Below are 14748 nucleotides of genomic sequence, written 5' to 3'. Positions count from 1 at the left end.
TTAAGTTTGGGTGTATCTTCCACAAAGTGCAGGAAGCACTAGAGGACCATAGAAATAACTGACCTTTGAATTGATACTCTTTTTTCTCACTCTGAAGTAATGTTTTATTTCTGAGGGGGGGGGGGGAATCCATTGTGAGAGGCTGCTTTGAATGCAAGTTGTCATTTAAAATGTGATAAAAAATCACAATATCATCAATTACTATAAGATTATATAATTACTGTAAGATTTTATGTATATATAAAGAAAAGAACTAAGGCAACTGGCATTGAATGTTGCATAGTTGCTGAGTACAGTGCAGGTTCTTGTAGTATGAGTCTTTCTGTATTTTCCTCCCAGTGACCTCAAGCTAGGATATATTGCATTCTGAAAGTTTCTGTGCTAACACTGTCCTTCTGAGCACTGAGCTTCATTTGTGCCAATTTCTGTGTGGTCATTTATGTTGTGGATTTATGACCGCGAGGGCCTGAGCTGATGTGTACCAAATTATTTTATTTCAGAAATTAAGGTTATATTTGAGATGCCTTTCTCCAAGAGTGAAATCCAATTAGCCAGTCAGGCACTCATACACAAATGTGCACTTTTATGTGAGGGAAGAAGACTTTACCTTCAGGTTTTATCTTTTTTTTTTTAAATGTGTATTTATAGCCTATATTACTTTGAGCTACGCATATTTCAAAGTAGCGAAGGTGGGCTTTAAAAAAAGGTTGGAATATTAAAATGCTAACCGATTTGAACATTATTTCTAGGGAAGTTCTGCACCAACAAATTAAAAAGTCTGTGCACAATATTTTAAAATTCTGCATATTTTATTTGTCAAAATAACACAATATAATCATGTCAGTTTCAATTATTTTGGTAATTTATTTCAAAATACCTGTCAGCAAGTATGCCTGTAAAAATACAGACAAAAAAGATTCAGTAAATTTTTTTTGACAAATAGATTCCTTACTAGGTATATCAATACAGAACTGTGAGTAATAATTCATTTAAACTGCAATACAGAAACGTATTTCCTGTATCCTTTAGAAACAGTGCAAAGGCTTGAGGGAATAAGGAAGTATTGTTGGGAAGGTGCCTGGGAGAGAATCTTGGAGGATTGCTGGGTGTAGCGGGAAAGAATAGAACAGGTTTTTTGTGGGGGTGGGAGGGGGAAGGATTGTTAGGGAATTGGGGAGCCTCCTGCATGCAGACCTTGGCTGCCCCCTAGCGTCTCCCATTCAGTCAAGCACATTTGCCCCCACAGGTGCCGCCTTCACATTTGCCCCCACAGGCTCTGCCCCAGGCCACGCCCCCACGCCACCCCTTCCCTCAATGCCACGTCCTGCCCCTGCTCTACTCTGCCCCACCTCTTCCCAACCTCTTCCACCTTCCCCCTCCTGAGCCCGCCGTGTCTTTGCTCCTCCCCCTTTACCGCCAGGCTCCTGCACGCCGTGAAACAGCTGTCTGCAGTGGACAGGAGGTGCGCAGAGGAAGGGGGAGGTGCTGATCAGCGGGGCCTGCCGGTGGGCTGGGGGACGGGGGACGGGGGGAAGTGCTGATACAGGGGCTGCCGGTGGGTGCTCAGCACTCACCATTTTTTCCCCGGAGCACCCACTGAGCCGGCACCGATGTCTGCTGCTGTCCCCATGTGCCCCGCATCCCCATTTCTCCTTGTGTCCTTGCATCCTCATTCAGCCAGGTGTAGCTGCTTTTGTCTGCATGTATCCCTGAACCCCAACTCCGCATTCAGCCAGTCATAGCTGCCCCTGTCGCCATGTGTCCCTGCATCCCCCCTCTCCCTGTCCTTAGGTGGCCCTGCACCCCCACTCCCACTCAGCCCCTGGCTCAGTGTTGTCACCCCACTATCTCCTGTGCCCCCACCCCAGTCTGTCCACTACCACTAGCTTTTCTGAACCCCAGTCTCTGTGACACCCCTCAGAACCCCCCGTGCCCTATCTGTCCATCCCCACATATCCAGTGCCTCCTCACCTAGTCCCACGGGCAGGGCGCTGTGAGAAAGGCAGCCTCTGCCCCCTTCCTGTCTGTGACTGGCTGCTCCATCCCATAAGCCACCTGCCCTCTCTTCTGGTGCCATATCAGCCCCTTGTGGGCAAAAGGTGTAATTGCAACTTCTCTTTGCCTCTCCGTCAGAATCAATTATTGTACGGGGGGTGGGGGGGAATCTGTGGGGGACATTAATTCTGCACTTACACAGTGGCACAGAATTCCCCCAGCAGTAGAACATTTAACATGTTCTGAATTTTGTTAGTAGAATGGGATGCTTTATGTAAGCTGGACAATGTGATAATATTCAAAAGTACCGTAATATAGGGTTAATTGCTTATGATGTAATTTGTTACAGATTTTTACATACAGAAATGAGTGTCCTCTTGTTTGCTGCCACATTGCTAAAGGTGTCCTAGCTTTTTTTTTTATAAAAAAAGTCTATATTTTTAAAAAGAAATATTGCTGAAAAAGCACATTCCTTCAGGACCAGGGCAGTGCATTTATTATTTGTTCAATACTGTACTGTCCTTCTGGGAGGGAGGTGGCATCTCTAAGGAGAGTGTGTTTGATCTCTTTGGATTAGTCTGTTTGGAGGAGCTGTGAGCGTTAGGGCTGCAGGAGGGATATAGCTGAACAGTTCAGTGGTCACAGACTGGCTTTCTTCAAAGAAGCTCCTGCAGGCCTTGGAATGTATTCCTAGCCAGCCTGTAGCTACAAAGGTGAAGGAAGTCATTATAGCTTCTTCAAGATTGGAATGTGACTAAAAAAGCTGTAAACAGCTTTTCCTGTGAATGGCTTTGTGAAACAACAAAAAAAGCCCTCTTCAACATTTCCCTTTCCTAACTGTATATTTTCTGTGAAAAACAGTTGCTAAAATACCAGGCTAATGTGCAAGCGTAAACTTATTAAAGTGGCTAGAAATTACATATAGTATGAAAGGCAAACAAACATTAGGACAGAAGTTGGACATCAGACAAAAACAGTTTAGATATGCAAAAAGAAGAACAGGAGTACTTGTGGCACCTTAGAGACTAACAAATTAAAAAAAAAAAGCTTTCTTTTTAGAACCTGATTGATTTTTCCTTGTTTTAAGATCCAAGGGGTTTGGATCTTGATTCACCAGGAGTTGGTGGGAGGAAGGAGGGGGGATGGTTAATTTCTCCGTTGTAGATCCCAGGGGGGTTGGAACTGTATTCACCAGGAGTTGGTGGGAGGAAGGAGGGGGAATGGTTAATTTCTCCTTGTTTTAAAATCCAAGGGGTTTGTGCTTTCCTCCTCATTTCACCCTCTCCACTTCTCATCCCTTTTCTCCCTAGCATCTGCCAGTATGGTGTTTAAAACAGTACCTTCACTTTGTGAGTGGACCAGCATTAGCCCTATCAGAATGAATAAGGATAAGATAATGAATAGCATTTTCTTGTGTCAAATTGCAAACCCTCATTCAACATCCTGTCGCCTTGTCTCTACTAGAAATAAATTTTAACAAGCTTTTTGCCTAGTCCACATTGACTGGTCAAAGCCATCTTAAATCCCTGTTAGATTGAGGCCAGGTCTATACTACATACCTATATAGGTCTAACTACGTCACTCAGGGGTGTGAAAAATCTACACCCCTGATTGACATAGTTATACTGACTTAATCCTCTGTGTAGACAGCACTATGTTGACAAGACATAGCTACTGGCTGTAAAGTTGCCATAGCAGTATGAAAATCTCACCTAACATGTTCCAGCCTCTTGTTCTCCCAGTGGTCTAGCTCGGGGTGGGCAACTTGTGGCTCTGGAGCCACATGCATCTCTTCAGAAGTTAATATGTGGCTCCTTGTATAGGCACCAACTTCGGATCTGGAACTACAGGCGCCAACTTTCCAATGTGCTGGGGGGCGCTCACATGCTCAGGAGGGGCATGTAGTTGTCACTTGTTATGCATCCATAAAGGTTTTCTTATTATACAAAGGTCCTTTGAGTTTTTTGTGTTGTGTTGTTTTTTATCCCAAGAGGAGATTTCCACCTTTTAAAAACAAAAAACAGGATTCTATTATAAAGGGTGTTAAAGTTTGGGCCAAAAGGTTGCGTATTCACCTAAAATAGTATGATTTCCCTCCTGAGCTGATACTTTTTTGGGGAACTAGTTTACAAAGATGTTGGACTATATTTGGAAGCGTTTACATTATCCAAAGGAGTGCCTCTTCTGCATCCACAACAGATGATGATGTAAACTAAACAAAACGGGGATGGGAAGCAATCCCTTCTGATTCAATCAGAATCTAATCAGGTGGCAACACTGTCCCAGGTTCATGTCAAGCCTCGAATCTTGTAATTGGACTGTTCTTATAATTTGGCTTTTAAATTGGCAGAGTAAATATTTAATAAAGCTAGGCATTATAGGAATATATTCATCTGCTTTATTGCATGTGCATACAAGACTGTCTTTAAAAAAAAAAAAAAAAGTTTTTACTTAAAACAATTTAGGTGGGAAAAAATCCCCCAAAACAAGATTTTTGTCTGTTTAAATCCATGGGATTCAGATTCCAGACACTTTCTAATGTGCTTCAAAATTTAAGCTTTTGAAGGGTTACATAGCCAAAAATGGCTGTGATGTCAGAAGATTGCTATTACTTTTGGAAAAGGTAAAGTTAAATCAGAGAGCTGAGGAAACAGCTTTATCTTGATTTGAATCATGGTATGAATAATGGCAAAGATACTGTTGTGGCAGTTTGTTGTCTACTGTGTGAAGTATGATCTCTAGTTAAGAGACCAAAACCTTTTTATATAAAAATGTACCATTTTAAAATGTAACTTTTTAGCTTGTACACCACAGATAAGAGAGACAGAAGAAGCCATTGTGGAGTGATCTCACCATGTCACTGGTTTGAAACTTAATCTGGTGGTCTTTAATAAAAGTTTACATGGAACATACCAAGTACTTTTGCATGTGCTCATTGCAGAATGTTAGAGGACTTGAGTCAAGGGGGCCACAATGGAGTCTTTCTCTCTTCGTGAGCACTAAACAGCTCTCAGATTGTTTACAACAGGCATTATTTAGTTGGCTTTTCCTTGCAACGGGAGTGAATTTTGTTCTCATCAATGTGAAGGATGGAATACCATTGGTTTGATCCAAGTAGAGCGGTCAGGGACTGTACAAATTTTTTAAAATAGTGGGGAAAAAAAGGATAACAAGAACCAGTGGCTGGAAGCTGAAGGCAGACACATTCAAATTAGAAACAAGCCACACATTTTTAACAGTGAGGGTGATTAATCATTGCCAAAAAAATACCAAGGGAAGTGGTGGATTCTCCATCTCTAATCACTACTTAGATGTCTTTCTGGAAGATCTGCTGTAGTTAAACAAATTATTTGGCTGAGTACAGAGGAAATGGGTGAAATGTAATGGCCTGTGATAAACAGGAATAAATGATCTAATGGTCCCTTCTGGCCTTAAACTCTCTGAATCTATGAAAGTTTCATCCAATAGTTCTTTCAGCATATCTGTCTTTCAGTTACCCCTGTTCTTCAAGTACTAGTGTTTTCCTATGCAGAGATAGCCAATTGTGCTATATTATGTTTGGTTTTATACTCTGAACAGATGGGGGAATAGAATAAGACAACCAAAGTCATTTTCACTTGTGACTTCAGACAAGAACCTATTGAATTCTTTTTTTGGGAAAAGTGAGTGCTCTTGTTCTGTTGCTGCCTAGCTCCTAAATTTGCTGATTTAAAGTGCTTTTACAGATGTACTCATTCCATGTACAATTCCTTATATAGAAACAGGAAAGGAGACCTCTCCCATTTTTTGTAGCATTTGAATTAATCAGAGAAAGGGGTGTGATACTTCCAGAGGACGTTTAATTTCAGTAGTATTCCCAATGTATTTTTTGGCTGACCTGCTACAGCTGTATCTGTTTCTATGTTACTGTTCTACAATTTATGTTTTATTACTATGGGAGCCGGTAATTTGCCTAGCAGAAAAATGATTTTTCTAGGCTTTGTCTATATTCAGAGTTAAACCAGTTTAGCTAAAGGTGTAACTTGAAACCTGATTAGTTAGACCTGTGCAAACACCTTAATCTGATTTAAACCTTGCTTATTTTGATTTAATTAAATAAGGAATCAATAAGATACATTAATACAAATCTGGTTTAAATCAAATGAAGAATGCCCACTCTGTTGTGCACTGGTTTAAAGAAATCAGGTTTAAACTGAATTAAAATTAAATGTGTACAACTTTGAATAGAGACAATTCCTTAGTAAAAACTTTACTTAAATAACTGAGTTGTTGACTGTGTGATCATGGTTTCCATTTCCATTTTTTCTTTTTAGAATGCTAGCATGAATACTTAACAGATCCAAAGGAAACCTTAGATACACAAACTATTGTTCTACAGTTTAAACAGGTTTTTGTGAAAATGGTATAAAACCTGTTACATCTACTTAATTCCCTTTCTTCATTGTTCACTCTTGCTCCATCTGTTCATGGAAAGTTAATATTGTTTATATTCTAGAAGTTTATGTGAGAGAGGTGGGATCATTACGGATGCTGGATTAAGGTTCTTATGGCATGCGAAGATAGAATACTGCATGTGTAGGTTTTGCTTATGAATAAGGGATGTGTATGTGTAATGGGCAAGCATGCCTCACTACTCATCGCAAAGAAAATCTTGTTGATAATGTGGCAATTTAGGTAGGAACCAATGTCTAGACTATCTTGAGTAATTGTAAGCATGGTGTCTCTAGAACAAAATCATCAGAGGTAAATCAATTGCTATACCTTCACTTGTATTTTTAATATTGTAACTGAAGTCCAGAGAAATTAGAACTAATTTGGGAGTATTTTGCCTAAATAACTACTAGATAAAGTATTGGGAGAACACTTACTCTGTTCTATAATAAAGCTTCTTCTCAGTGACTGCAGCTTTTGGTTCAAATGGACAGTTCTACATGAAGTAGCATACATAGAAGTTGTCAGTAATGGAAAATGTTAAGGTAGGTGTACTGTATATGAAGTGCTGGAGATCATTTCACTGTAACAATACTCTGATTGTTAGAGTGTAACTAACAATAGCTCTAATCTGTAAAATTCCTCCCTTATTTTACTAGGTTTTAAATCTCATATCAGGCAGCATTAGTAAACTCTAATCACTTAGTCTAAATTTATTTCTGTAGCTTCTAAAATTCATGAAACTTCTTATTTTTATTTTCAATTGTTTGGATTTCTTGTTGGGTAAGTGTTGTGTACAATACCTTGTAATGTTATCATAACATTCATTTTAGCAGCTTGTTGAAAATATTCTTTAATCTGCAAAAATTTATCAAACCTAATTTAACATTTTTATCTTTAAAAACAAAAGGACATGTTTGCACTGATCATACGGTTCACTAACTCTTGTACTAGGCACATTCAAAACAGCATGATTGTACTCCTCTACCCCTATATAACGCTGTCCTCGGGAGCCAAAAAAATCTTACCGCGTTATAGGTGAAACCGCGTTATATCGAACTTGCTTTGGTCCGACGGAGTGCGCAGCCCCGCCCCCCCCAGAGCACTGCTTTACCGCGTTATATCCAAATTTGTGTTATATCGGGTCACGTTATATCGAGGTAGAGGTGTATAAGATTGTGACTATGAATTACTGTCTTGCACTTACATAGTAATTCACAGTTTTAAAGCATGCATTTAAAAATGCTTAAAATAATCCCGTGAGATAAATAAATATCATTTTTCAGTTTGCATGCATGTGCCTATGTATGGACTTTTTGTGATCTATCCCAGTGTTAGTTCACCACTGGTGCTGTACCACCTGTGGTAGTGATGGTGAAAGTGCTAGCGTAGAAACGGCAGATGCTTTTCATGCTCTCTTTGCTAGCGCTTCCACCAAGGTTACCACTGACGACGCAGATGCACTGGTTCAAGACCAAAGGTGAGAAAAGTGTTAGTACAGACAAAACCTTTTAACTTTCAGATGCTATTATGAGAGTCTTATAAGTATGTAGATAGTTTTGAGTGGCACACTTTCCATGCCTTCTGCATGTGACATCAATGAACGAGTCTGAGCAAGAAAAAGTGTTCCTCTTGCATCTGTAGTGACGTTGGGTGTAATTTAAGAACATTCTACGTGTGCTTGCTGTGCACCCCTTCTTAGTTAGAAAATGAATCCTCTTTTGAAATCTTTCTTCATTACTTTATTTTGTGTTCAATAAATTTAAATATGCAGTGGCTTTTTCATTGGATCAGTCATAATTCTCCTATCTCCTTCAAACCAAAATCTTGTTTGGTACTAAAACAAAACTTTTGGCATTTTTTTGTGTGCGTGTCATTACCTGTTACGTAGAAGAAATATAATCAGTGTCTCTGGGAAACATCTAGACCACAAGTATATGATAACTAGGAGAACAAACTAGGATTTTCTTAATATTGTTTTGAATATTGTCCAAATTAGTCTATCATGTTTGTAAACATGATGGGAAAATATTATATTCCCTGCATTTTGAAAATGAATGGAACACTTTCGCATAGAAGTATTGTATAATGCAGAGTGCTGCTATAAAAGTGTGGAAAATACTTTTTTTTTTTTTAAGTTGAGAGAGGGTTTGAGGAGAGAGACCCACACACTAATATAGAGTCATTATATTTTCCCATTTGTATTTGTCAAGTTGACATCAGGCCTAAAGGTTTTGGAAATTATGAAAGATTTCACTGTTTTTATGTAAAAAGATAAGCAATGTCTTGCAGGCTGCTTTGGAGACAGTTAGCAATAAGTCTAGTTCCTTTATTCTGAAAAGAACATAGGCAGTCATGCTAGATAATGAAACAAACATGAGCTGCCAGTGTGATGCTATGGCTAAGAGGGATAAAGATCACTTTGGATGCTCAAAGGAACATAGGAATATTGAATTGATATTACTTTTATACATGGCATTGGTGAGATCACTACAGGAATGTTCTGGCCAATTTTGGTGTCAGTACTTCAAAGACGATCCTGAAAAATTGAAGAGGGTATGAAAAAGAGCCAAGACTGGTTTGAGGTCTGGAGAATACATCTTTCAGTGAGGGACTTAATAAGCTAAATAGATTGTTTCATGAAGCGAAGATTGAGACAGGTTGGTAAGTTTGTATCAACACTGGAAGAATATATCTGATACTTCAGGGCTTTTAAATCTAGCATACAAGGGCTTAAAAAGATTCAGTATTGAACTTTTCAAAGTTGAAGTTAACTAAATTGGAACAATAAATAAGGCTCACATTTTTTATCATTGAGAGTAATGAGCCATTGGAACAACTCACCAGTGGATGTTGTAAATTCTCCGTCACCTGAAGTCTTTAAACTGAGGGTACGTCTATACTTACCTCTGGGTTCGGCGGTAAGCAATCTATCTTCTGGGATCAATTTATCATGTCTTGTCTAGACGCGATAAATCGATCCCAGAAGTGCTCGCCGTCGACGCCGGTACTCCTGCTCCGCGAGAGGAGTACGCGGAGTCGACGGGGGAGCCTGCCTGCCGCGTGTGGACCCGCGGTAAGTACCTTGTAGTTCAAATTAAGCTATTTCAACTTCAGCTACGTTATTCACGTAGCTGAAGTTGCGTATCTTAGTTCGAACTGCGGGGTTAGTGTGGACCAACCCTGAGAAGGATGTCTTTTTTAAAAGATGAGAGTTTCTGCAGGAACTACTGGAGGAAGTTCAATGATCTATGTTATATGGAAGGTCAGACTGATGATCATTAGGATTCCTGCTGGCCATAAAATGTATGCATTTATGAATGTTGTCCAAATTCTGATCTTTTATAGGAGACTGTAATCAGATATTGCACATTTGTTCACAAATTTGGAAGCTGATTTTATGCAGTATGTGATGATATGCATCACTTGTATTATATTATATTGGAATTGTTTATATTTCTATTGTTTATATTTAACCAATGTTTGTATTGTTAATATTTAGTTAATGTTTATCTTTAAAAAATTAACTTTTCTTTTGTGACTGAGTTGATTACATAGCTAGTTAAATTTTTTTATTTGAGCCATTTAGAAACTATTAGGGAATACATTTTGTGAGGGTTTCAGCAACTGCTGGAATGATGCTGTGGGAAGTGAACTGGATAAAAATCTACACCCTTGGTTCTTTCTGGGTTACTTTTGCCTTTGTATTGGTTTTCTTAAATTCTTGGTAGTTTTGATGTTCCAGAGCAATACAAATGTTGAATCCAAAGATGCAGTGGTACTCAACCAAGGGCCACGAACAGGTTTCAGGGGGTCCTGGTCCACACTATGAATTTAGGTCGAATTTAGCAGCATTAGATAGATTTAACCCTGCACTTGTCCACATGACGAAGCCATTTTTGTCTACTTAAAGGGCTCTTAAAATCAATTTCTGTACTCCTCCCCAACTGCTGAAATCGACCCTGCTGGGTTGAATTTGGGGTAGTGTGGGCGCAATTCAACGGTATTGGCCTCCGGGAGCTATCCCAGAGTGCTCCATTGTGACCGCTCTGGACAGCACTCTCAACTCAGATGCACTGGCCAGGTAGACAGGAAAAGCCCTGTGAACTCTTGAATTTCATTTCCTGGAGAGCTGATCAGCACAGGCGACCATGCAGAGTTCATCAGCACAGGTGAACAAGGAGTCCCAGAATCGTAAAAGAGCTCCAGAATGGACTGCACGGGAGGTACTGGATCTGATTGCTGTATGGGGAGACAAATCCATGCTATCCAAACTCTGTTCTAAAAGTCGAAATGATTAAGCGCAGCCAGACATCAGGGCGGTTAGAAGAGCGTAGCAGGGCGCGCTGCACATCAGAGAAGCTTTGAAAACCAGTTTCATGACTGGCCAGGCTACGGTGTGAAAGTTCTGTTTTTCTCTTGATGAAAACCCGCCTCCTTGGTTCACTCTACTTCCCTGTAAGCCAACTGCCCTCCTCTCCCCCTTTGATCTCCGTTTGCAGAGGCAATAAAGTCATTGTTTCAAATTCATGCATTCTTTATTAATTCATCACACAAATGGGGGGATAACTGCCAAGGTAGCCCGGGAGGGATGGGGGAGGAGGGAAGCACAGGGGTGGGGTAGTTGTAGGGGCACCCCCTAGAATGGCATGCAGCTCATCATAGAAGCGGGATGTCTGGGGTTCTGACCCAGAGCGGCCGTTTGCATGTCTGGTTCTTTGGTAGGCTTGCCTGATATTCCGGGCATGACTGAATCTCCTTTAGACTAAACTTAAAGAAGGGAATGACCTGGAGTCACTCCCATTTATGTCCAGGTGCCCCCGACCGACCTCACCGAGCCAGCCAGGAGCACCCATATCTGCCCAGGAGCCCCCGACCGACCTCAATGAGGCTGGCCAGGAGGAACCAGGAGACAGCAGCAGACAGTACAATATGGCTGCAAACCGTCTTTGCTAACCGACTGCGACAATGTTTTTGCCCCATTAGGCATTGGGAGCTCAACCCAGTATTCCAATGGGCAGTGGAGACTGCGGGAACTGTGGGATAGCTACCTACAGTGCAATGCTCCGAAAGTCGACACTAGCCTCGGTACTGTGGACGCACTCCGCCGACTTAATGGTCTTAAGTGGGGACACACACAATCGACTGTATCAAATCGTTTTCTAAAAAATCGACTTATATTAAATCGACCTAATTTCGTAGTGTAGCCATACCCGGGGTCCGCCAAGCATGGCTGGTATTAGAATTAGGGCTCAGGGCAGAAAGCTAAAGCCCCGCCGCACTGGACTGCAGCCCCAAGCCCCACCATCCGGGGCTGAAGCAACTTAACTTTGCGGTGCCCCCTGTGGCGTGGGGGCCCAGGCAATTGCCCTGTCTGCTGCCCCTTAATGTCACCCCTGGCTTTTATATGCAGAAAAACGGTTGTGGCACAACTGGACCATGGAGTTTTATAGCGCGCGCTCGTGTGTGTGTGTGTGTGTGTGTGTGTGTGGTGTTAGAAAGAAAAAGGTTGAGAAGCTCTGGTTCAGTGAATAGTAGGAAAAATGACTATTTACCAGTACTCTATTGAATGTTATCACTTCTGTGTATTTTATTACTATTAGTTTGTCAAGCAGTTGCTGCAGAAGTAGTATGATATTCAAAATATTCGGTTAGTAATGTTGCTGCTGATACTTGTGTATATCCTTCATTCTAGGAATATCAGAATGCTTCACAAACCTATAGTGATTGTCTATTTCCTTTTTCTGGGCAGAGCAGGGTAATTTATGTTGGCCTAAGATAATAGAATTTCATGAACATTTGTGCGTTGGCAGTTGCAAAAGATCTTCTTTTTTTTTTTTTTTTTTTAAACATTTGAGCTGCTATGGATAGCAAATTGTACTGCTTTGACAGTCTAAGAACTTGGATGCTATAAAGTTTCCAATAAATGTGAACAGCAGTGAATTCCAGCTCTGTTCTCACATTGTTACTGCAGTGTGGGGGGGGAGAAGAGAGAAAACTGGCAGGACTGCATGCCATCATAATTAAATAGTTAAACACAGAACTTGAAGGGAGAAGCTGTCTCACCTGTTTTGGGAGTAGCTGTCAGCATACTTTCTAAATTAAATGTTCATTTTCTTTGTACATTTCAGTTTTCACGTACTTAAAATTACTATTGCATACCATTGCAAGTGTCGTAACTATTTAATGTTGCTCAAATCAGAGGTTTGATTTAGTCAAAGCACATACTAAATAGCATTAATTGCATAGTAAACTGCATCTTTTGAGTTTATTTTCATTATTTATATTTTTACAGGATTACAAAGCCATTAACATTTGCTGACTGTGTTGGCGATGAACTTCCTTTAGGCTGGGAAACTGTTTATGATCAACAGATTGGAATTTATTACATGGACCATATAAATCGTGAGTAGAAGTGAAATTGGTTTTATGAACATTCACAAGCTGATATCTATAGTTGAACCAAGTGTGATTAAGATGACATTTATTCAACTTCCAGCTACTATGAAAAGTCCTGCATTTTGTGTGTGTGTTGCATACCTTTCCAGTAGTCCACAGTTTGCTCCCTTATAAAACAACCCACAGCACCCAAAACGGGCTCAGAGTAAGTGTGTGGCGTTTTTCATTTTAGCAGCTATTTAGCATAATTTTAAGATTGATTGATATTCTTATTTAAATAATAATCTCATCCTCTCCTAAGCATTGCATCTATTATGCTTCCACATAGCAAATCAGTGGGCTTAGAACGACTGGATAGATACATTACGCACGGTTACTGTTGCTGAGCTTCAGATCACCACTTTCTGTCCAATTTTACTTTTTAAAGTCTATATCTTATCTTTATAGCTGTATGTTATTGCTGCTGGTACTATTGTGCTTCCATCATTAAGCTGCTTATCACTAATGAGCGAATGCTTTCAGTATTGTGCGAATTGGCAACTAGCTGGTAAGAAAAGAAGAACGGAGCAGTAGCAGCAGTAACATCAGTGGTAAATAGCGCTCTCTGCAAAACCAATTTCAACACCATCTCTTTGGAATCTAGTTAATTTAAACTAATCGTTTAAGGTATTATACCAGCTTCTGAACTTCTCTGCATATTTTTGTGGTTTTCACGAAAACATTTTTCACCTGATTTTGGTGTGTGAAAGACCCACACTCAGACATTTCTTCCCTCTAAAAACAAAAACCTTTAAAGAGAATTTAATGCAGTCACTAGAAAGATAAATAACCTAGTGAGTATTTCAAGATCCATTGAAAAATCATAGCGCAGGTGTTTGTGTAATTCTTAAAGTACTTACTGTTAAAAATTATATGAGCAATATTCTTATTTGAGCTGTCAGGACAAATTTTATAGAAGATAGAGCTTTATCTCAGACTGTAATAGAACACCATCGAAACACACACATTGTACATATAAGCATAGTGTCAATAATTCTGAATATTGTCACAGGTTTCTTTACTTTGTAAAGGATTTACCGGTATGGTAGATCATGAACTAAACACACAATCCCTTTGGGATGCTGTGGCTAAAAGGGCTAATAAAGCATCCAATTAATAGGATTCCTTTGTTAGGAACTGGGTTCTTCATGCTATGGAACAAAGATCTGTTCTTTTTTGTTTCAATTTTTTAAGCTCGATCCTAGTGCAGGGGTAGAATTGTTGGGGGTGTTATTCAGTAACCATTGGGGATGCAATGACAGGTGAATGTAATGATGGTATAAGAATCAAGGAGAGGTTCTGGTGGAAAGAATCTCTTACTCTGGGGGTTCTGAGATCTACCTAAAATATTTTCCATAGTAGCTATCGGGTGACAGTATCCAGTAGGAGAACAGGATCACTCCTTGATTAGACTTTTATCCATTCTTCTTTACTGATGGCCTGGTTATATGCCCTCTCCAGCAGCTACAGCTTAGTGTATCAGTAGACACCATGGCAGAAATGAATGTAAAAGTTACGAGAAATGTTGGGAGAAAATGCAAGAGAGGTTTCAAATCAGTGCTTTTTAAAGACCATGCATTGAAGAAGCCTCCCAAGCTATGTACACCCAAATCCTTTTTTTCCTTCCACTCTTCAAAATAAAGCAGCAGTGCATATCACTCTTCTAGGCCTCCTGTCTTGATAGCTGTACTCAAGAAAGAGGAACACAGTCTGGGCTGTGATGAAAAGGATTCTGGTCAATGACTTTCCATTTACATTAGGAAACCCAAGACGAAAAGGAATCCTCTGTAAATCACAGAGCTACCTTCAGAGCCAACCCTGATCTCCATCTCATCCTGTTAATTCTGGACTTCGTTGACACCCTCGCTAAGCTGGTGTTGGAGC

General features: G+C 40.1%; 1 protein-coding gene across 8 annotated transcripts in view; it reads left to right on the top strand.

The window, feature by feature from the left end:
- The window catches only part of WWC3 (WWC family member 3), a 145880-nt gene that overhangs the window by 34806 nt on the left and 96326 nt on the right, over nucleotides 1-14748 (top strand). For all 8 annotated transcript variants that reach the window (XM_005309313.4, XM_065580681.1, XM_008167177.4 and 5 more), the window contains one exon: nucleotides 12722-12831. In XM_005309313.4, the coding sequence (XP_005309370.2) occupies nucleotides 12722-12831 (110 nt within the window). Of the gene's footprint in view, nucleotides 1-12721; nucleotides 12832-14748 lie in introns of those variants that run through there.

Source organism: Chrysemys picta, chromosome 1 (genome assembly GCF_011386835.1).
Source record: "Chrysemys picta bellii isolate R12L10 chromosome 1, ASM1138683v2, whole genome shotgun sequence".
In the NCBI taxonomy this organism is placed as follows: domain Eukaryota; kingdom Metazoa; phylum Chordata; order Testudines; family Emydidae; genus Chrysemys; species Chrysemys picta.
Note: the sequence above shows the minus strand (reverse complement) of the source record. Positions and strands in the feature narration are given on the sequence as shown.